General features: G+C 41.5%; 1 protein-coding gene and 1 pseudogene across 2 annotated transcripts in view; both read right to left on the reverse strand.

The window, feature by feature from the left end:
* Positions 1–11,795, reverse strand: part of ALG8 (ALG8 alpha-1,3-glucosyltransferase) — a 42,755-nt gene extending 30,960 nt beyond the window's left edge. The window contains exons 1-2 of one of the 2 annotated variants that reach the window (XM_023736595.1): positions 11,646–11,741; positions 3,987–4,272 (exon numbers count right to left, since the gene is read on the reverse strand). Coding sequence is in view for 1 of the 2 variants with exons in the window: in XM_004382000.2 (XP_004382057.1) it covers positions 3,987–4,065; positions 11,646–11,737 (171 nt within the window). In the remaining variant the exon portion in view is untranslated. Of the gene's footprint in view, positions 1–3,986; positions 4,273–11,645 lie in introns of both variants that reach the window. The other variant, XM_004382000.2, reaches the window with a different exon arrangement.
* Positions 11,796–18,355: 6,560 nt separating this feature from the next.
* Positions 18,356–21,361, reverse strand: LOC101356981 (60S acidic ribosomal protein P1 pseudogene; annotated as a pseudogene).
* Positions 21,362–21,639: the final 278 nt, after the last annotated feature.

Raw genomic sequence — 21,639 nt, forward strand, 5'->3', positions numbered from 1 at the left:
GGTGGGAATGTAAAATGGTACAACCACTTTGGAAATCAATTTGGCACTTCCTTAAAAAGCTAGAAATAGAAGTACCATATGATCCAGCAATCCTGCTCCTTGGAATATATCCTAGAGAAATAAGAGCCATCACACGAATAGATACATGCACACCCATGTTCACTGTAGCACTGTTCACAACAGCAAAAAGATAGAAACAACCTAGGTGCCCATCAACAGACGAATGGATAAACAGATTATGGTATTTTCACACAATGGTATACTACGCAACGATGAATTCACGAAACATCTCATAACATGGATGAATCTGGAAGGCATATGCTGAGTGAATTTAGTCAGTTGCAAAAGGACAGATATTGTATAAGAGCACATTCTAATAACTCAAAAAAAGGTTTAAACACAGAAGAAAACATTCTTTGATGGTTACTAGGGTGTGAGGGAGGGAGACGGATATTCACTAACTAGATAGTAGACAAGAATTATCTTTGGTGAAGGGAAGGACAACACACACTACAGCGGAAGTCAGCACAACTAAACTAAACCAAAAGCTAAGAAATTTCCTGAATACAACCAAACACTTCAAGGGACAGAGTAGCAGGGGCAGGGGTCTAGGGACCATGGTTTCAGGGGATATCTAGGTCAAGTGGCATAACAAAGTTTATTAAGAAAATGTTCTGTACCTTACTTTGGTGAGTGGCATCTGGGGTCTTAAAAACTAGAGTGGCCATCTAAGATGCATCAACTGGTCCAACCCACCTGAAGCAAAGGAGAATGAACAACACCAAAGACACAAGGAAAATATCAGCCCAAGAGACAGAAAGCACCACATAAACCAGACACTCCATCAGCCTGAGACCAGAAAAACTAGATGGTGCCCAGCTACTGCCAATGACCGCCCTGACAGGGAACACAACAGAGAATCCTTGACAGAGGAGGAGAAAAGTGGGGTACAGAACTCATATTCTAGTAAAAAGACCAGACTTAACGGTCTGACTGAGACTGAAGGGACCCCGGAAGACATGGTCCCCTGACTCTCTGTTAGCCCAAAACTAAAACCATTCCCGAGGCCAACTCTTCAGACAAATATTAGACTGCAGTATAAGAAATAAAATGATACTCGTGAAGAGTACGCTTCTTAGCTCAAGTAGATACATGAGACTAAATGGGCACCTCCTGTCTGGAGGTGAAATGAGAAGGCAGAAAGGGACAGAAGCTAGCTGAATGGACACAGGAAATCTGGGGTGGAAAGGAGGAGTATGCTGTCACAGTATATGGAGAGCAGCTAGGGTCACATAACAATGTGTCTATAAATTTTTGTATGAGAAACTAACTGGAATTGTAAACTTTCACTCAAAGCACAATAAAAAATTTTAAAAAATGATTTAAAAAAAAAAGAAAGAAGCACTGGAAGAATAGCATGTCCTTTGGACCTGGGTCCCTGCGCTGAGAAGCTCCTTGTCCTGGGGAAGACTGACGACAAGGACCTTCCTCCATAGCCGACAGAGAGAGAAAGCCTTTCCCTGGAGCTGGTGCCCTGAATCTGGACTTCTAGCCTACTAGACTATGACAGAATAAACTTCTGTTTGTTAAAGCCATCCACTTGCGGTATTCTGTTATAGCAGCACTAGATAACTAAAACAGGCAGGAAGAACACAGGAGTATACTAGTACTAGAATCTCTTTTATATAAAGCTCTTATAAAATAAAATGACATAAGAAACAGCTCTGACCTAAACTGTTGCTGTTGTTGGGTGCAATCGAGTCATTTTTGACTCACAGCGACCCTATATGACAGAGCAGAACTGCCCCATAGGGTTTTCTTGGCTGTAATCTTTATGGAAGCAGATCACCAGGTCTTTCTCCTGTGGAATGGCTGAGTGAGTTCAAACTTCCAACGTTTTGGTTAGCAGCCAAGTGCTTAACCATTTGTGCCACCAGGACTCCTTAAATACAGTTCAGAAGTCCTAAAATAACGACAGTGAAAGTTATGGGAATAGATGAGAGATGACCCAAAAAGAATTACAGAATTAGAAAAGGGCCATAAATTGAACCCCAGAGAGTATCAGCTTTTAAAGAGTGAGCAGATGAAGACTGGTCAGAGACAAAGGAGGAATGGCAAGGCAGGGGATTGCCTTTTCATTTACATTAATAATGCTAATTATTAATGACCCTTAATAATGTTTATTGAGCACTTTAGTTCCAAGCACTGTGTTAAGTGCTTCACATGTGTTACATTAATTTCATCCTAACAATTACTGTCATTTAATAGTTAGGACACTGGAGTTTTGAGAGTTCAAGAAGTTTGCTTATGGTCACCCAGTACTGCCATTAACCAGCAGAGCTGAAAGTCAAACCCTGACAATCTGAAACTATACCCCAAGCTCTTGACTACACATAATGCCTCCCAAGGTGAAATGCATACATGCAAACTGAACTACCTTACACTGAAGTAATTACTTAATCTTTCTGTGGAATATTTATAGTGCTACAATGTGAGAAGGAACTTAGTTACCTAGGTGAACTGTTCTTAAGCCTTTTCAGTACAAAGTACTATTCTGACCTGCCCCTTTTCTAAAAAACAAAAACAAAACCAAAAAACCCTCAAAAAAGCAACAGCAAGAAACTTTACTCGATGCCTCAAAAAAATCTCCTTCACAGCAGAGTGCTGCTTTGGATAAAGACATTCCTCAGCTGATGTCTGTTTCTCATTAAGTATCATATGCAATTCAGTAATTCATGCCAGAAATAAAAGTACAGATAACATTTATAGAAATAATAGGAGAATGGTTTATACATTACTTGACACCTATACATCACATTTGGTTGTTCCTTTCCTCATAAAATCATAAAATATTAGGGGTAGACAAGATCTTAGAAATAATCTACTCAAAATCCTTATCTGCTAGATGAGAAAACATGATCCAGAGAGATGAACTAGTTTGTAGCAGTACTAGGCCTAGAATCCAATTTTTCTCTCTCAATCCACTGTCCTTTCAAAAAGGATATAGCAGATTATTACAATTCCCAATTTACAGACTGGGAAATTCATTTTGAAGTAAAGGGATTCCCTAAAAGTGCCAGAGAACAGTACTGTAGAAAGAATACAATTTTCATAAAGATTACTTAGACCTACGATTACATGGAAAATTGTTTTAATTATCAATATGTATGTGGTTTTATACATCATTAAAAATAAAGAAAACAGACTAATGGACCACAGCTACCAAGACCTCCACCAGACTGAGTCCAGTACAGCTAGATGGTACCCAGCTACCACCACTGACTGCTCTGACTGGGATCACAACAGAGGGTTCTGGACAGAGCTAGAGAAGGATGTAGGACAAAAATTCTAACACACAAAAAAGACCAGACTTACTGGCCCGACAGAGACTGGAGAAACCCTGAGAGTATGGCCCCCGGACACCTTTTTAGCTCAGTGGTGAAGTCACTCCCAAGGTTTACCATTCAGCTGGGGACTGGACAGCCCCATAAAACAAAATGGGACTAATGAGGCACAGCAGTCCAGGGACAAGGACTAGAAGGCAGAAGAGGGCAGGAAAGCTGGTGATAGGGAACCCAAGGTTGAGTAAGGACAGTGTTGACAGTGTAGTGGGGTTCTTAACCATTATCATAGGGCAATATGTGTACTGTTTAATGAGAAACTATTTTGTTCTGTAAACCATCTAAAGTGAGAATAGCAGCACAACTGGAAGAACGTAATCGACATAACTGAATTGTACATGTAGAAATTTTTGAAATGGTGTATCTTTGGCTATGTATATTTTCACACACACAAAAAAAGGGTCCCCCAAGGCCAAGAAGGGAGTGTGTTGACATGACATGGGGTTGTTAATCAATGTCATAAAACAATACGTGTACTGACTGTTTAATGAGAAAATAATTGTTTCTGTAAACCTTCACCTAAAGTAGAATAAAAAAATAAAATAAAATAAAGACAAGACTAAAAAGGTGAAAATTAACACTTACCTCATAATACCACTGTGATATTGGCAAACTGTGAGTGATAGCAAGCCAGTTTCGGTGTACTTCAAAATCTGTGGAATGGCTACCCAAAACAATTAGATGAGTAAAATGAGATTTTGCAATATTTATCAATTTCACATTTCCATAATTATGCTTTTAAACAGACTCACACTCCCTAAGCAGTCACAGCTCACTGTCTTTTAGAGACACACATTAACAGGTATTATGTAATCCTGAAACACTTCACTTCACTGGAGGTCAGAAATCCTTCTGGAAAATTGTTGGGTATCTACAAGTAAGTGAAAAGAGTCTCAGAGTTATCCAAAGGGCTGACAAAAACGCCACACTTTTTCTTGGCGAAGGCCCTCAGGCCTTTGCTCAGAGGTGACTTACTCTTACTCATACACAATTCTATCAAGATTTGTTACCTAGAAAAGGCCTCACAAACAACCTGGATCGTCAAGGATGTGTACGGGTTCACCACAAAGAAGAGGAAAAAGGCCCTTGTGCTGCATTTCCCATGTCTCCAAATTCTCCCTGTTTACTGTTTTCTCCCTTTATTATAACCAAATATATCCAAGTATTTCCCATCTTTAGTAGAAAAAAAAATTGTTTGTCCACTGCTGTACCTCCCCTCGGTGTCTAAAACAGTACCTGACACATGGATGGGCTCGATACATTCTTGATGAATTAACCACATTGACTAGTTGGCAACAAGTTCCCTAGCCAAACCAAGGATAATATCCTTTGTGTGCCAATCTGTTATTTAGCTAAAAGGTGACCTCAGGGGATAGTTCTGGATCAAGGTTTAAAGAGTATCTCAGGGTAACAGCCTTAGGGAGTCCTTTAGTGTCAACCAGTCCAGTAAGTCTGGACTTTTTAAGAATTTGAGTTCTGTTCCACATTTTTCTCCTGTTCTATCAGGGTTCATCGATCAGAACGGTCAGTAGGGGTAGCCAGGCACCATCTAGTTCTCATCTCAGGGTAGATGAGGCCGTGGCTCATGCAGACTATTAGCCCTGTGCACTAGTTTCTTCTCTGAGGCTTCGGTTTCCTTCTTTTTCTTTTGATCCTGATAAGTAGAGACCAATAGTTGCATCTCAAATGGCTACTTGCAAGCTTTTAAGACTCCAGATGATGTTCACCTCACTAGGATACAGAACATGAACTTTGTAATGCCAACTGACTGAGTTGTCCCATGAGACTAAGGTCCTAAGCCTTCAAACCAGAGAACCATTCTTGCAAAGTGTTTATGTCTGAGAAGTATCTGTAATTGTGTCCTCTATGAATGTACTCATTTTTAAGAGAGAAATTCTAACCAAAAAGTTTGAGAACTTCTGCTACATAGTGACATGAATGACAAACTATAATTACATGCACTAACATACAAACTTAATGTTGAGTGAAAGAAGCCAAACCCAAAAGAGAACATGCTGTATGATTCAATTTATATAAAACTAAAACAGGCAAAAGTAACCTATGCAGTTAGAAGTCAGGGTAGCTTTATCCTTGGGAGGGGGCAGTGACTGGAAGGAGGTATGAGGGGCTTCTGGCATTCTGCATTATCTAATACTATTCTGCTTATTGATCTAGGTGCTAGTTACAGGGATGTATTCACTTTGCAAAAATTCATTGAACTGCACACTTATGATTTGTCCTTCTGATGTATTATACTTGACTGGGTATAGAACTCTAGGTTGAAAATTAGTTTCCTCAGAATTTTGAAGGATTGCTCACTGGTTTTTAGTATACAATTGATATTGAGAAGTCTTATTCCTTTGTCATTTTCCCTCCTCTCTGGAAGTTTTTTTTCTTTTTATCCTTAATCTGAAATCTCATAGTGATTTATGTCTTTTTATTTATTAGTTTGGGCACTCAAGTGTCCTTCAGCTCTGAGAAAATTTATTGTATTATTTATTTGTTAATCTCCTCATCTATGTTTTGTCTCTTTTTTCTCATATTTTTGGAAGATTTACTCACTTTACCCTTTTAATTTCTGCAACTACATTTTCTATTTTTAAGTACCATTTCTTATTCTGATTGTTCTTTTTTCATAGCACCTGTTCTTAATTTATGGATATCTTTTTTTTAAATCTCTGTGAAGGTAGCATTTAGAAAGTTTGAGGCACCCTTTTGTACTTCACTATGACTAGAAGGTAGTAGGTGGTAAGAGACAGGCAGAAGAGATAGCCTAATGTTAGATTAAAAGATGGTTAATTTACAACAATGTCATGGATCTACAAAAAAAGGTTAAATTTCATTCAGTCTATAGTGTAAAGCAAGGAAGTTTATAATAACATTTTGAAAGATGTTTAGAAAAATGGCTAAAATCCCTTAAGCTTAAATTACCTGAGGTATTCCTTCCAGAATCAGTCAATGCTGATATAAAAATGAGGTGTTATGTGTTCATAATGACATTTACAAAAATCCAAACCAAAGGGAAAGAATTTTGGCCTTGTAGTATCAGCAGTTCTTTCTTTCTGGTTACTGAATTAACTAAGAAGAGTAAAAATAATTTTAACTTGCTAAAACTATATTTGAAAAAATGTAAACTTGAGAAGGGCTAGCAACATAATGTCAAATATCAAGTGACTATTTCCTTTTTTTAAGAAAACTGCACTAAAAAAAAACTACCATCATCTCTTCCCCCATGTGTCTGTCAGTTCATTGTACTATGGTGGCTTGCGTGTTGCTGTGATACTGGAAGCTATGCCACCAGTATTCGGGTACCAGCAGGATCACCCACAGCGGACAGGTTTCAGCTGAGCTTCCAGACTAAGACTAGGAAGAAGGACCCGGCAGTCTACTTCTGAAAAGAATTAGCCAGTGAAAACCTTATGAATAGCAGCAGAACACTGTCTGATGCAGTGCCATAAGATGAGTCCCCCAGGTTGGAAAGCACTCAAAAGACGACTGGGAAAGAGCTGCCTCCTCAAAGTAGAGTCGACCTTAATGATGTGGATGGAGTCAAGCTTTCAGGACCTTCATTTGCTGATGTGCCACAACTCAAAATGGAAGAAACAGTTGCAAACATCCATTAATAATAGGAACGTGGAATGTACAAAGTATAATCTAGGAAAATTGGAAATAGTCAAAAATGAAATGGAATGCATAAACATCAATATCCCAGGCATTAGTGAGCTGAAATGGACTGGTATTGGCCATTCTGAATTAGACAATCGTATGGTCTACTATGCCAAGACAATTATACGGTCTACTATGCCAGGAATGACAAACTGAAGAGGAATGGCATTGCATTCATTGTCGAAAAGAACATTTCAAGATCCATCCTGAAGTATAATGCTGTCAGTGATAGGATAATATCCAATATGCCTATAAGGAAGACCAGTTAATACAACTATTATTCAAATTTACTCACCAATCACTAAGGCCAAAGGTGAAGAACCTGAAGATTTCTACCAACGTCTTCAGTCTGAAATTGATCTAACATGCAATCAGGATGCATTGATAATCACTGGTGATTGGAATGCGAAAGTTGGAAACAAAGAAGAAGGATCAGTAGCTGGAAAATATGGCCTTGGTGATAGAAAAGATGCCAGAGATTACTTGATAGAATTTTGCAAGACCAATGACTTCTTCACTGCAAATACCTTTTTTTACCAACATCAATGGTGACTATACACGTGAACCTTGCTAGATGGAATACACAGGAATCAAATCGACTACATCTGTGGAAAGAGACGATGGAAAAGCTTGATGTCATCAGTCAGAACAAGGCCAGGGGCCGACTGCAGAACAGACCATCAATTGCTCATGTGCAAGTTCAAGCTGAAACTGAACAAAATTAGAACAAGTCCACGAGAGCCAAAGTACTACCTTGAGTATATCCCACCTGAATTTAGAGACCATCTCAAGAATAGATTTGATATGTTGAACACTAATGACTGAAGACCAGATAAGTTGTGGAATGACATCAAGGACATCATACGTGAAGAAAGCAACAGGTCATGAAAAAGACAAGAAACAAAGAAAAGACCAAAATGGATGTCAGAAGAGACTCTGAAACTTCCTCTTAAACATCAAGTAGCTAAAGTGAAAGGAAGAAATGATAAGGAAAAGAACTGAACAGAAGATTTCAAAGGACAGTTTGAGAAGACAAAGTAACATATTATAATGACATGTGCAAAGAGCTGGAGATAGAAAACCAAAAGAAGAAGATGCTCAGCATTTCTCAAGCTGAAAGAACTGAAGAAAAAATTCAAGCCTCGAGTTGCAATATTGAAGGATTCTATGGGGAAATATTAAATGATGCAGGAAACCTCAAAAGAAGATGGAAGGAATACACAGAGTCATTATACCAAAAAGAATTGGTCGACATTCAGCCATTTCAAGAGGTAGCATATGATCAGGAACCGGCGGTACTGAAGGAAGAAGTCCAAGCTGTACTGAAGGCACTGGTGAAAACAAGGCTCCAGGAATTGACGGAATACCAATTGAGATGTTTCAACAAACGGATGCAGCACTGGAAGTGCTCACTTGTCTATGCCAATAAATTTGGAAGACAGCTATCTGGCCAATCAACTGGAAGACATCCATATTTATGCCTATTCCCAAGAAAGGTGATCCAACAGAATGCACAAAATATCAAACAACATCATTAATATCACTCGCAAGTAAAATTTTGCTGAAGGTCATTCAAAAGTGGCTGCAGCAGTATATCGACGGGGAACTGCCAGAAATTCAAGCTAGATTCAGAAGAGGACGTGGAACCAAGAATATCATTGCTGATGTCAGATGGATCCTGGCTGAAAGCAGAGAATACCAGAAAGATGTTTACCTGTGTTTTATTGACTATGCAAAGGTATTTGAATGTGTGGATCATAACAAATTATGGATGACAATGAGAAGAATGGGAATTCCAGAACGCTTAATTGTACTCATGAGGAACCTGTAAATAGATCAAGAGGCAGTTGTTTGGACAGAACAAGAGGGTACTTCGTGGTTTAAAGTCAGGAAAGGTGCGCGTCAGGGTTGTATCCTTTCACCATACCTATTCAATCTGTATGCTGAGCAAATAATCCGAGAAGCTGGACTATATGAAGAATGGGGCATCAGGATTGGAGGAAGACTCATTAACAACCTGCGTTATGCAGATGACACAACCTTGCTTGTTGAAAGTGAAGAGGATTTGAAGCACTTACTGATAAAGATCAAAGACCACAGCCTTCAGTATGGATTACACCTCAACGTAAAGAAAACAGAAATCCTCACAACTGGACCAATAAGCAACATCATGATAAATGGAGAAAACATTAATGTTGTCAAGGATTTCATTTCACTTGGATGCACAACCAACACCCACAGAAGCAGCAGTCAAGAAATCAAAAGATGCATTGCGTTGGGCAAATCTGCTGCAAAAGACCTCTTTAAAGTGTTGAAAAGCAAAGATGTCACCTTGAAGACTAAGGTGCACCTGACCCAAGCCATGGTATTTTCAATTGCATCATATACATGTGAAAGCTGGACAATGAATAAGGAAGACAGAAGAATTCACGCCTTTGAATAGTGGTGTTGGTGAAGGATTTGAATATACCATGGATGCCAAAAGAATGAATAGGTCTGTCTTGGAAAATGTACAGCCGGAATGTTCCTTAGAAGCAAGGATTGCGAGACTATGTCTTACATACTGTGGACATCTTGTCAGGAGGGATCAGTTCCTGAAGATGGACATCATACTTGTAAAGTACAGGGTCAGCGAAAAAGAGGAAGAAGACCTTCAACAAGATGGATTGACACAGTGGCTGAAACAATGGGCTCAAGTATAACAACAATTGTGAGGATGGCACAGGACCGGGCAGTGTTTCATTCTGTTGTATGTAGGGTTGTTATGAGTTGGAACCGACTGGATGGCAGCTAACAACAACATCATCTCTTACCTGCCCTATGATAGCTTCCTAACTGAACTCCCCATTATCTCTGTTGCCCTCCATCTATGTATGCAGCCAAAGTAATCTTCCCAAAACACAAATGTGATGCGTGCACACACACACACAGCACAGCTGGCCACTATCATTCATTCTTCAGGTCTCCAAATGTATGTCAGCTCCTCAGGGATCTTCCATGGCACCCAGTCTAAAGTAAGTCCTCGTTAGCCACTCTTACAGGAGCCTGTTCTTTTCCTTCATAACCCTTTACACAAGTTATAGTTATTTAATTATATATTTGTGTTAATTTGTTTCTTAAATCATTACTAAACTCCACACTTCATACGGTTAGGGAATCATACCCATTTTGTCCTCTCCTCTAGTGCCTAGCCACATGCTTGGTACATAATAAAGCAGTTAGTAAACAGTTCGTTGAATAAATTTACATTTATCCTGTAGCTTCGCTCTCACATCCCAAGGGTGTCCATTTTGAGAAGCAGAACATTATATTCAACCTACTCTATGCTTTCTTAACTCTGGACCAAGAGGAGTATTCAAAATAATAAACCTGAAGATACACTTTTAGGCTAAAGTAACTAAAGCAAAACCTAGTCAAAAAAAATTTTCCCCATTCACTATGAGTTGAAAGGAATTTTACATTTTAGAATTTTCCAATCTGCTTTTAAAATGGACATTTCTTATACAGTTATGCAGAAAGTGAAACTGACCAATCTCTTTTTTTCTCAAGTCCCCATATGTCATATTGCTGAACCTATACACACATTCCATTGTTTATATAATTACACATACACATTAGTACGGACATACATTGTTTACATACAACTCTCATACATAACAAGGGTCACCAAGAGCTTGAATCAAAGGACACCAATAAGCCAAACCCTAAAGTGGAGTGAGAAGGGAAAGAAGGGATAAGGGGAGAAAAGGGAAAGCTCAAAAAGGGAGAAGAGTTAAGAAGGATGAAGGGAGGGTGGAAACTAATATTAATATTCAGCATCCACTGTATACGCTCCAGCAGTAAGTAGTTGCTTACTAACTTGTTTCCATACTTTCAATCTTGGCTCTGCATTCACTTTTCATACAGCAGTCTAACAATGACTCCTTACTGCTCTTCAGCCACAATGGCCTCTTTCTGTTCCTGAAATGCTCTGAGTTCTTTCCTACTACAGGGCCTTTGCACTTGTTCTTTACTGAGCCTGAACTGCTTTTCAGATTGCTGACTCTTTTCAATCCCTGAGAGTTTAACTCAAACATCGCCTCCTAAGAGAGGAGAAAACCCTGCTGCTTAGCCACTATTTCCTTTAGAGTCCTCATCACAGTTTTAATCTTTCGTGTTTGTCTGTCTGCCCCTACCAACTCCACTAGGGCAAGAACCGGAACCGTCTTGCTCATTACTAGATTTCCAGGACTAAGAACAGTGCCTGATAGAGTAGGCAGTTGGTAAATACTGAATGGACGAACGATGGAGGCGAGTGTTCTTCATCCGCATATTAAAGACGGGGACCCTGAGGCTCAGAAACGTTAAAATGACTTGACCCAAGTCAGAAAGCGCCACGCCTGAAACCAGCTACCCAAGGCTACGTTCTTAGGTGAAGAAACAATCAGTGGAATGTAAAGCTTAGCAAAGACGGGGTGGCGACAGCACGGCTTCAAGTCCCCGCTCCTCTTCTTACCCAGGTGCATCCAAGCTTCTCACTCCCACCCTAACCAACCGCGAGGCATCCCCGCCCAGGCCCTGGCCGTGCGGGTCGCTTACTAGGTGGGGATGAGAAGGCATTTGAGGAGAGTCACTCCGAGCGCCAAAGCCGAAAACCACCTGCGACCAGTCAGATTCCCGAGCGCCGCCATTGCCACAGCCCCGCACTTTCAACCAATCAGCTTCACATCCGGGCTCCCGCGCATGCGGGTAAGGCCCTCTGAGGACGAGGCTGTGAGTTGCGCGCATGCGCCCCGTCCCTCAGCCAGCCGAGGAAAGAGTTCGGCCGTTTAAACCTCCCGCCCACCGTCCGGTTTCGGAGGGATTCGATGCGCATTCCCGCGTTCTTTGAAAGGAGCAGTGGTGCTGCAGTGGTTAGAACGCTCGGTCGCTAACCAAGAGATTGACGATTCAAACCGACTAGCCTTCTCAGCGGGAGAAAGAAAGATTGACAGCCTTGGAAACCCTATCGGGCAGTTCTACTCTGTCCTGTAGGGTCGCTATGAGTCCAGTGGGTTTGGTTTTTTGGTTTTAACCTTCTTTTGCCTGTTCTTCCTTCAGTGGCTGGGCGTCTGCCCTGCGTTTGCATTTGCCTGGCGTTAGGGATACCTAGGCGAGAAAGAACAATGTCTTGTCCTAGAGACGTTCAAAAGCTAGAGAAGACAGAATTGGAATCCGAGAGTTACAGTAGATAAAAGTACTTGAGAGAACTGCGAGGTGCCTAACCCTCAGTTCAGGAGAACGACTGAACTAAGGTATTAAAAAAAGGAGACGACAATTCAGGTACAGAATGGCATGAGCAACAACACGGAGTTGAAAAGCATTCCCTGTTTCTGGAATTCTGAGCTAGGCCTTCACGCAGCACTTGCCCGTATGGAACCCATTCTAGAGGCAGGCTAGACTTCTCACACTTAATCACACATTAAGTGTGCACTTAATGTTTCTTGTTAAAATTCAGATTCTCATTTCAGTAGGCCTGCAGTAGAGTGGGAAAATCTGCATTTTTAGCAGACTCCCAGCTTGTGTCAGTGCTGATGGGGGAAGAGGGGGTTTCTGGGAAAGATTTTGCTTTCCTGCTAAAGCAGACCAGACAGTTGTCACGAATTTTTCCCCTTTTCTCATTCTTCTGTGTTGAACTACACTTGTGGTGTGGAACCAGACTCAGCTGTAAGGAAAAAGTACTTGATGCTGGCCCTGACATCCCAAGGTACTAAACAAATCCCACTTACCTCCAGGATTCATGTTATGTGAGGAAGTGCGTGCACACACACACACGCACACACACACACAGATACTACCCTTATGCATTTAAACCACTCTTGGTCAGATTTTCTGCTCCTTCTAGCTAAAAGCATTCCTAACTGCTATTACAAGTCCTGTCTATTTTACCTCCCAGGTATCTCTCACATTCATCCACTCCTCTCCACCCCCTCACTCTCTAGCCACACTGACCTGTTTTCAGCCTCTCCTATCTGTCTTATTCCCTCCTGCCCCTGCACCTTTAAGCACGCTGTTCCAGCTATCTAGAATGCTCTTTTTTCTCCCTTTAGGCTAGTTAATTCTTCATCTTTTTTCTCAGTTCATGTACCATTTCCTAAGGGAAACCTTCCCTGAAAACCCAAAAACCCATCGCTGTCAAGTGGATTCCAACTCATAGTGATCCTACAGGACAGAGTAGAACTGCCCCATAGTGTTTTCAAGGCTGTAATCTTTAAGGGAACAGACTGTCACATCTTTCTCCTGCGGAGCAGTTGGTGGGTTCAAACAGGCCACCTTTAGGTTAGCAGCCGAGTGCTTTAACCACTGCACCACCAGGGCTCCTGAAACCTTCCCTGATGTCCCCTTATCCTAACTGTGCACCTCTGGCTGAGTGCAGTTTTACATTTGTTTGTTAGATTATCTAATTACCCCACTAAGTCTTCACTCCATAAGGGCAGGGACCTTTTCTGTTTTTACTCATTATTGTAGCAGCAGCAGCCATTTTTTACTAGTTAAGCTAAACTATCATTTAGTTTTAAGAAGATTTCAGGGAATATTTTTGGTTTAAGATTTAAAGATTATGTTAGGGTAATAGTTTTGAGGGTTCATCCAGCCTCCATGGCTTCAGAAAGTCTGGATTCCATAAGAATTTAAAATTCTGTTCTAAATTTTCCCCCTTTCGATCAGGATTCTTCTATAGAATTTTTGATCAAAATGTTTAGTAATGGTAGCCAGGCACCATCCAGTTCTGGTCTCATGGCAAAGGAAGCAGTTGTTCATGGAGGCAATTAGCCACACAGGGAATTATTACTTAATGTGTACAGAGTTTCAGTTTAGGGTGATGAAAAAGTTGTGGAAATAAGTAGTGGTGATAGTTGCATGATATTGTGAATATAACTAATATGACTGAATTGTACACTTAAAAATTCCCCTGGTAACCACTAATCTGATGAAACAAAAGAGCTAAACAGAAGATTTCAAAGGGCAGCTCGAGAAGACAAAGTAAAGTATTATAATGAAATGTGCCAAAACCTGGAGTTAGAAAACCAAAAAGGAAGAATATGCTTGGCATTTCTCAAGCTGAAACAACTGAAGAAATAATTCAAGTGGCAAGTTACAGTTCTGAAGGATTCTACGGGCAAAATATTGAATGATGCAGGAAACATCAAAAAAGATGGAAGGACTATACAGAGTCACTATACCAGAAAGAACTGGTCAATGTTCAGCCATTACAGGATGTAACATATTGTCAAGAACCAATGGTACTGAAGTAAGAAGTCCAAGTGGCACTGAAGGTATTGGCAGAAAACAAGGCTCCAGGAATTGATGGAATACCAACTGAGATGTTTCAACAAATGAATGCAGTGCTGGATATGCTCACTTGTCTATGCCAAGAAATTTGGAAGACAGCTACGTGGCCAACTGACTGGAAGAGATCCATATTTGTGCCCATTCCAAAGAAAGGTGATCCAACAGAATGCAGAAATTATCAAACAATATCATTAATATCACATGCAAGTAAAATTTTGCTGAAGATCATTCAGAAACAGTTACAGCAGTACATTGACAGGGAACTCTTAGAAATTTAAGCCAGATTCAGAAGATGTGGAATGAGGGATATCGTTGCTGATGTCAGATGGATCTTGGCTAAAAGCAAAAATACCAGAAAGATGTTTACCTGTGTTTTATTGAGTATGCAAAGGCATTCGACTGTGTGGATCATAACAAATTATGGATAACGTTGCAAAGAATAGGAATTCCAGAACACTTACTTGTGCTCATGCAGAACCTGTACATAGACCAAGAGGCAGTTATTCAAACAGAGCAAGGACATATTGCATGGTTTAAAATCAAGAAAAGTCTGCATCAGGGTTGCATCCTTTCACCATACGTATTCAATCTGTATGCTGAGCAAATAATCCCAGAAGCTGGACTATATGAAGAAGAACGTGGCATCAGGATTGATGGAAGACTCATTAACAACCTGCAATATGCAGATGACACAACCTTGCTGAAAGTGCACAGGACTTGAAGCACTTATTGGTGAAGATCAAAGACTACAGCCTTCAGTATGAATTACACCTCAACATAAAGAAAACAAAAATCCTCGCAACTCGACCAATAAGCAACATCATGATAAATGGAGAAAAGATTGACGTTGTCAAGGATTTCATTTTACTTGGATCCACAATCAACGCTCATGGAAGCAGCAGTCAGGAAATCAAACGATGTATTGCATTGGGCAAATCTGTTGCAAAAGACCTCTTTAAAGTGTTAACAAGCAAAAATGTCACTTAGATGACTAAGGTGCACCTGACCCAAGTCATGGTATTTTCAGTCACCTCATATAAATGCGAAAGCTGGACAATAAATAAGGAAGATCAAAGAGAAATTGATTGCCTTTGAATTATGATGTTGGCGAAGATTGAATATACAATTGTCTTATATAGTGCTGCTGTAACAGAAATACCACAAGTGGATGGCTTTAACAAAGAGAAGTTTATTGTCTCACAGTCTAGGAGGCTAGAAGTCTGAATTCAGGGTCCCAGCTCCAGAGAAAAGCTTTCTCTCTTTTTTGGCTCTAGGGGAAGACCCTTGTCATCAATCTTCCCTGGTCCAGGAGCTTCTCAGTGCAAGGTCCCCCGGTCCAAAGGACATGCTATTCTCCTGGCTCTTGTTTCTTAGTGGTATGTGGTCCCCATGTCTCTCTGCTCACTTCTCTCTTTTATATCTCAAAAGAGATTGACTTAAGACACAGCCTAATCTTGTAGACTGAGTCCTGCCTCATTAACGTAACTGCCGCTAATCCCACCTTATTAACATCATAGAGGTAGGATTTACAATACATAGGAAAATCACATCAGATGACAAAATAGTGGACAATCACACAATACATAGGGTCCCTATGAGTCAGAACTGACTTGATGGCACCTAACAACAACCACTAGTCTACTTTTGTCTCCATGCATTTTTGTATTCTAGATATTTCATATAGTCAACCGAAGGCTTAACTGGAGCAGAAGGATCTGCTCCCAAGATAATTCACTCACATGGCTCTCAGCAGGAGGCCTCAATTCCTTGTTACATGGGCCTTTCCTTGGGCTGTTTGAGGACCAGCTTCCCGGGGCATGGCAACTGGCTGCTGCCACAGTGAGTGATCCAAGAGTAAGCAAGGAGCAAATTGCAATGCCTTTGTGACCTCGTCTCAAAGTTGTATACTTCGGAGTTGTTTTTCCTTTATTCTATTTGTTAGAAGCTACTTACTAAGTCCAGCCCATGCTCAAGGGGACAGCAACTCGGCCCCGCCTCTCAAGGGGAGGAATATCAAAGAATTTGTGGACATATTTGAAAACCACCACTGATGACTAAGGCCTCATTCTTAGGATATCATGGATATGATTACTTTATATCTGGATAAAAAAAAAAAAAAAGGCTCAGCGTGGCAGGGACCCCCTACACATGCCCAGCAGAGTTGGGCCTCCATTTACTGTGCTTAGTTTGTCCTCGCTGTCAACAGTCTCCTTCCCTCATATATTTATCCTAACAGAGCTCTCAAGATGTGCAGACTCTGTGCTGGGCCCTGAGGACTAACATGTGGTAGCATTGTGCTAAGCATTGCTGTTCTTTTGGTTCTCACAACCATCCTTTGAGGTAGGTACCATGATTATTCCCACTTTGCAAATGAGGAAACTGAGGCTCAGAGAGGCTAAATAACTTGCTTAAGGACACTCAGTAAGTTGTGGAGGCAGAATTTGAATTCAGGACTGTCTGATATTACATTATCCTGCGACCTACATGGTTCTGGCCTTTCTGGAGCTCAGAGTCTCCCAAAACACATGATGCATAATCAGTTGCTAATAGAATGTGATGACTGCAGTAATTGGAGGTATGTACCTGGTATAAAGGAGCACAAAGGAGGGAATAATCAAATCCCACGCCTGCTATCACATTACCACCAGGGCCATCTTCTCTAGCGTTGGTGTGACCCTGTACCTCCCTTCCTCCTGACCCTCTACTGGCTCCACATTGTCCACAGGGAAAAGATGAAGCTGGCATTCAGGCCCTTCATGACACAGGCCTTGCTTGTTTCTGTAGCTTGACTTCAACGTCAACCCGTAATAGGACACTCAACCTATCCTAAACCAAACCAGTTGCCGTTGAGTTGATTCCGACTCATGGTGACCCCATGTGTGCAGAGTAGAACTGCACTCCATAGGGTTTTCAAGGCTGTGGTCTTTTGGAGGCAACTCTGGGTAAGTTCAAACTGCCAACCTTTAGGTTAGTAGTCAAGTGCTTAAACTTCTGTAACATCCAGGGACTCCTCAATCTATCCTCTTGTTGTTGTTGTGTGTTGTGGAGTTGATTCCAACTCATAACAACCCAATAGGACAGAGTAGAACTGCCACATAGTATTTCCTAGGCTGTAATCTTTATGGAGGCAGATCATCAGGTCTCTTCTCCCATGGAGCTGCTGGTGTGTTTGAACCACTGACATTTCGGTTAGCAGTCGAGCTCTTTAACTACTGTGTCACCAGGGCTCCTTCAACCTATCCTAGCCACATGGAATTTCTCACTCTTCTCTGAACACACCATGTTCTTTATGCATCTGTACCTTTGCATGGGCCCTTCTGTCTCCCCAAAATGCCCTTTTTCTCTATTCTATTACAAACTCCCACTAATCTTTCATGAACCAGTTCAAATGATTTAAGAAATTTTCTCAAAGTACTTTGTGCAGACTTCTTTTCTAGAATTTACCAGAAGCTGTTGTCATTGTAACCCCAATGACAACTAGGGCCTCCAAGATTCTTAAGTTCTAGGTAAAATGGACCTCACTCAACCATTTGCTACCAATTTTACAGCCTGTGGAAGCCAAAGTTCTCCCCAGTATTTCTGCAGATTCTCAGAGAGCTTAAATTTTCACATTACCTCTTTTCTCCTGGACTTCCTCCTTCCTCCTTCCTTACTTATGGCTTATGTTCTTACTTCATAATCCAGATGGGGAACTCAACTCCTTTGCTGGTTTCCATGCAAAATCTGCTCAGAAATTATGAGTACAGAAGACTTTATTGAGGAGCTGAGGGTCACACAACAGATCTTTTAATATCCCTAGGAATCATCCTGGCCTTCTCAGTCCTCTGGCTACTTGGCCACATGGTGCCCTTCTTTTTGCTCTTTCCTTATGCAGTACCACTCTCCCCATTTCTCTTGGCCTCCCTCACTCTCTGAAGCAACAAATCTCTTCCACGGCTTTTCATTCTTTTTTAAAAGAGTTCAGATTTTTATTGAGCATGTTAGAAAAGGGGTTTAGTGAAAAGAACGAAGTCCATGTCATCATCAGACTCCTCAGATTCTTCTTTCTTTGCTTCCATTTTCTTCTCCTCAGCTGAGGCAGCAGTTGCGGAGGGGGCGGGTCCTCCAGCTGGTGCAGCACCAGCTGCTGGGGCGGGTCCAACAGCCCCTACATTTGCAGATGAGGCTCCTGATGTTGACATTGGCCGGCGGCCTTTGCAAACAAGCCAGGCCAAAAAAGTTCAACATTTACATCAGCTGCTTTAATTAGAGCATTGATCTTATATTCTGTGATGGTCACTTTACTGTCCTGCAGGCTGAGGGCTAAGTAGATGCACGTGAGCTTGGAGACGAGGCCACAGTGTAGAGTGCTGGGCTGGCGGTTGTCAGGCGGTTGCTAGTCACTGGATGAAGTGAGGGCCTCACCCCAATGCGACCTTAGCTTCCTTGGAAGAACAGAGCACCTTACCGGCAGCTGAGGAAAAAGCTTACACAGCGTTTCTCATGCAAAGCAGTTCGAGAGCTGTTTCTACTCTTGTTCTTCCCTCCTACCCAAGAGCTTATCAAGCTGTTTTCCCAAACAAAGGCTGTTCCTTTCCAGAGAGGAATTCCGGGGCCAGCAGTGAAGATAATAAATTTCCCCATCTTCTTACCTAATTATATGCTTATATGAGTGTTTCACTCACAGGTCTGAATCAGACCTTATCTGATACAACTGTGGCCACACCAGCTCCCTGCTCAGAGCTTGGGATATGGTAGGCATTCAGTAACATTGTCAAAAAAATGATTGATGAGAATAACTGATTAAAAAACGAATAAAAGAACAAACTGGTTGTTGTTGATTTGACCTGATGGTTCCTAGGAATCTTTGCTATGCAAAAGAAAGGCTGACTGAAGGTCTAGACCTAATTCTAATCCCAGTTCTGTCCCTAACTTGCTGTGTAACCATAGGCGGGTCTCGTTTCCTCTCAGGGCCCTTGGCTATAAGACAACAAAGTGGCTTCTGCCTATGGATCCTATTCCACTAACTAATCTCATTCTAATCCTCACCTGATATCTAAAGATTCCTGGTGGGGACCTGGCTGGCCTGCTGGCTACTTTTAAAAACCCACCTGGCTAGGAAGTGCTTTCAGAGCAGAGGCCTAACCTGGAATTGCTTCAGCCCACAGTTTTTATTCAATGACACCAGATTTCACTATCTGCATATTCCTTACCAGCTTCAAATGCCCTAGTAAACCTAGATGTTGAATGGATTCCTTTCATCACTTTCCAGCTTTATGTATTAAATCCTATGCCCAACCCTCTGACCCTCACACGAGTGTGTGTGTGTGTGTGTGTGTGTGTGTGTGTGTGTGTGTGTGCGCGCGCGCGCATGCGCAGGTGTGTACACAGATGCACTCACACCCACTTTCTTAACCAGGGTAATTGTCTCAGGAATTTCTTGCAACGTTTTACAGGATTTCTGAAAGAAGCAGGGACTCCCATGTAGTATTCTTAGCAAGACATTGATCAGAGGTGCTTTTTCACTGTTTCTGGCTTTACAAGTGAGCTAACCAAAAACCCACGGCCGTTGTGAGTTGATTCTGACTCATAGTGAACCTATAGAACAGAGTAGAACTTCCCCATAGGATTTCTAAGGTTGTAAATCTTTATGGAAGCAGACTGCCACATCTTTCTCCCATGGAGTGGCTGGTAGGTTCGAACCACCAACCTTTCCGTTAGCAGCCAAGTGCTTAACTACTGTGCCACCAGGGCTCCTACAAGTGAGCTACGCACCATAATTCCACAGAGGTAGGAGTTTGCAAGGAAGACAATCAGTTTTCGTTCATTCGTAGCTCATTGGTATCACTAAGCCAATGTATCAACTCCTAGAATTTTCATTTGTGTGCCAAATGGTGTCCCACATCTCCTTCCCATGTATTTTGCTACTGGTGCCAGGACCCTAATTTCACTGACATTTGCTCTTAGAAATTCTGGGGTGACTTAAAAGAAGGCAAAGACAAGTATGGCTCCCAGATAAATGGACCACAGCAGCATTTTAAAGTGTTCTATATGCTGCTTCCAAAATCCACCAAGCACTGTACCTCTTTCTCACTGATAGGAGTGCTAGTGCAAAATCTTTTCTTTACCTTAGAGAGGATCTTCCACACGCCCCAGATCACTGAACCCCTAAAATCTTCTCCACCATGGCAAGCTTATGAATTTTCTTGCGGTTGATCTCCCACCCTCTAGAACACTTAGGTCTTATTTGGGCATCTGAGGTATTTTCCTTTTCCTGCTCACCAGGTTCACTAGCATTATAGTGGACCATCATTACATTGGACCAGTGTTGATGTTCTGTGGAATGAGAAGATAATTAAGGTCCCTGGGTTGCCATGATCAGTATGACTCAATGGCAACTAACAACAAATTCAGCTGTGACAGAGCAAGAGTCAACATGGCCTTGGGGGCAAGACACTGAATGTGGAATGTTATCTTCTCCAGCTAAAGGTGAACTGCATTTGATCCTCTTTACTAAGGGAGACTAGGAACACATTTTCCAGATCAATAGCCACGTTTCAAGTGCCAGAGGCTATGTTCCAGTAAAGTTACCACATCCAGCCTGGTAGCTACAATTAGGATTACCACTTGGTTAAGTTTTTTGTGGTCCACTGTCATCTGCCATTGTCTGTTTTCTATAGGGTCCATAAAAATGACTTGAATAAGGATATAATGAGGACCAACCCTCTTGCATCTTTCTAAGTTTTTGATGATGGTGCTAATCACTGTAATTCCTCCTTAGGTGCAGTATTGCTTCTAATTTACTACCTTGGCTTGATGGGGGTGGGGTGGGGTGGCTAGGTATATCAGGGGCTTCCACTTAGCCCTTTCTACTATAAAGGCTCTGACTCCTCTGGTCAGGGAACCAATACTAGAATTCTGATAGCTGCTAAATATAGCTCTACCAATTACTGCCCTCAAAAACTAGGGATTACCCACAAGGTGGGGCTGCAGATGCACTGGGCCATTGTGAAAAGCACTTGGGCCAGAAGCCCTTTTATCACTTGATCTCCATAATTCCCCACTTTAACCAGAGAACCATAATGGTGTTTTGAGTCCTTTGGTATCAGTGTCAACATATACTCCATATCCAACAATCCTTGTAAATAAAGTCTTTTCTCCCCTCTCCAACCTGTATTTTATCCCCTCGAAGTCCAACACCTTCAAGATCCATTCCTACACGTAATTCCTTGGTTCCTGCCAGTACCTATCAGCCACTACCACCCTCTGCTGTTGAGTAGATTCC

Source organism: Trichechus manatus, unplaced genomic scaffold (genome assembly GCF_000243295.1).
Source record: "Trichechus manatus latirostris isolate Lorelei unplaced genomic scaffold, TriManLat1.0 scaffold00088, whole genome shotgun sequence".
NCBI lineage: Eukaryota > Metazoa > Chordata > Mammalia > Sirenia > Trichechidae > Trichechus > Trichechus manatus.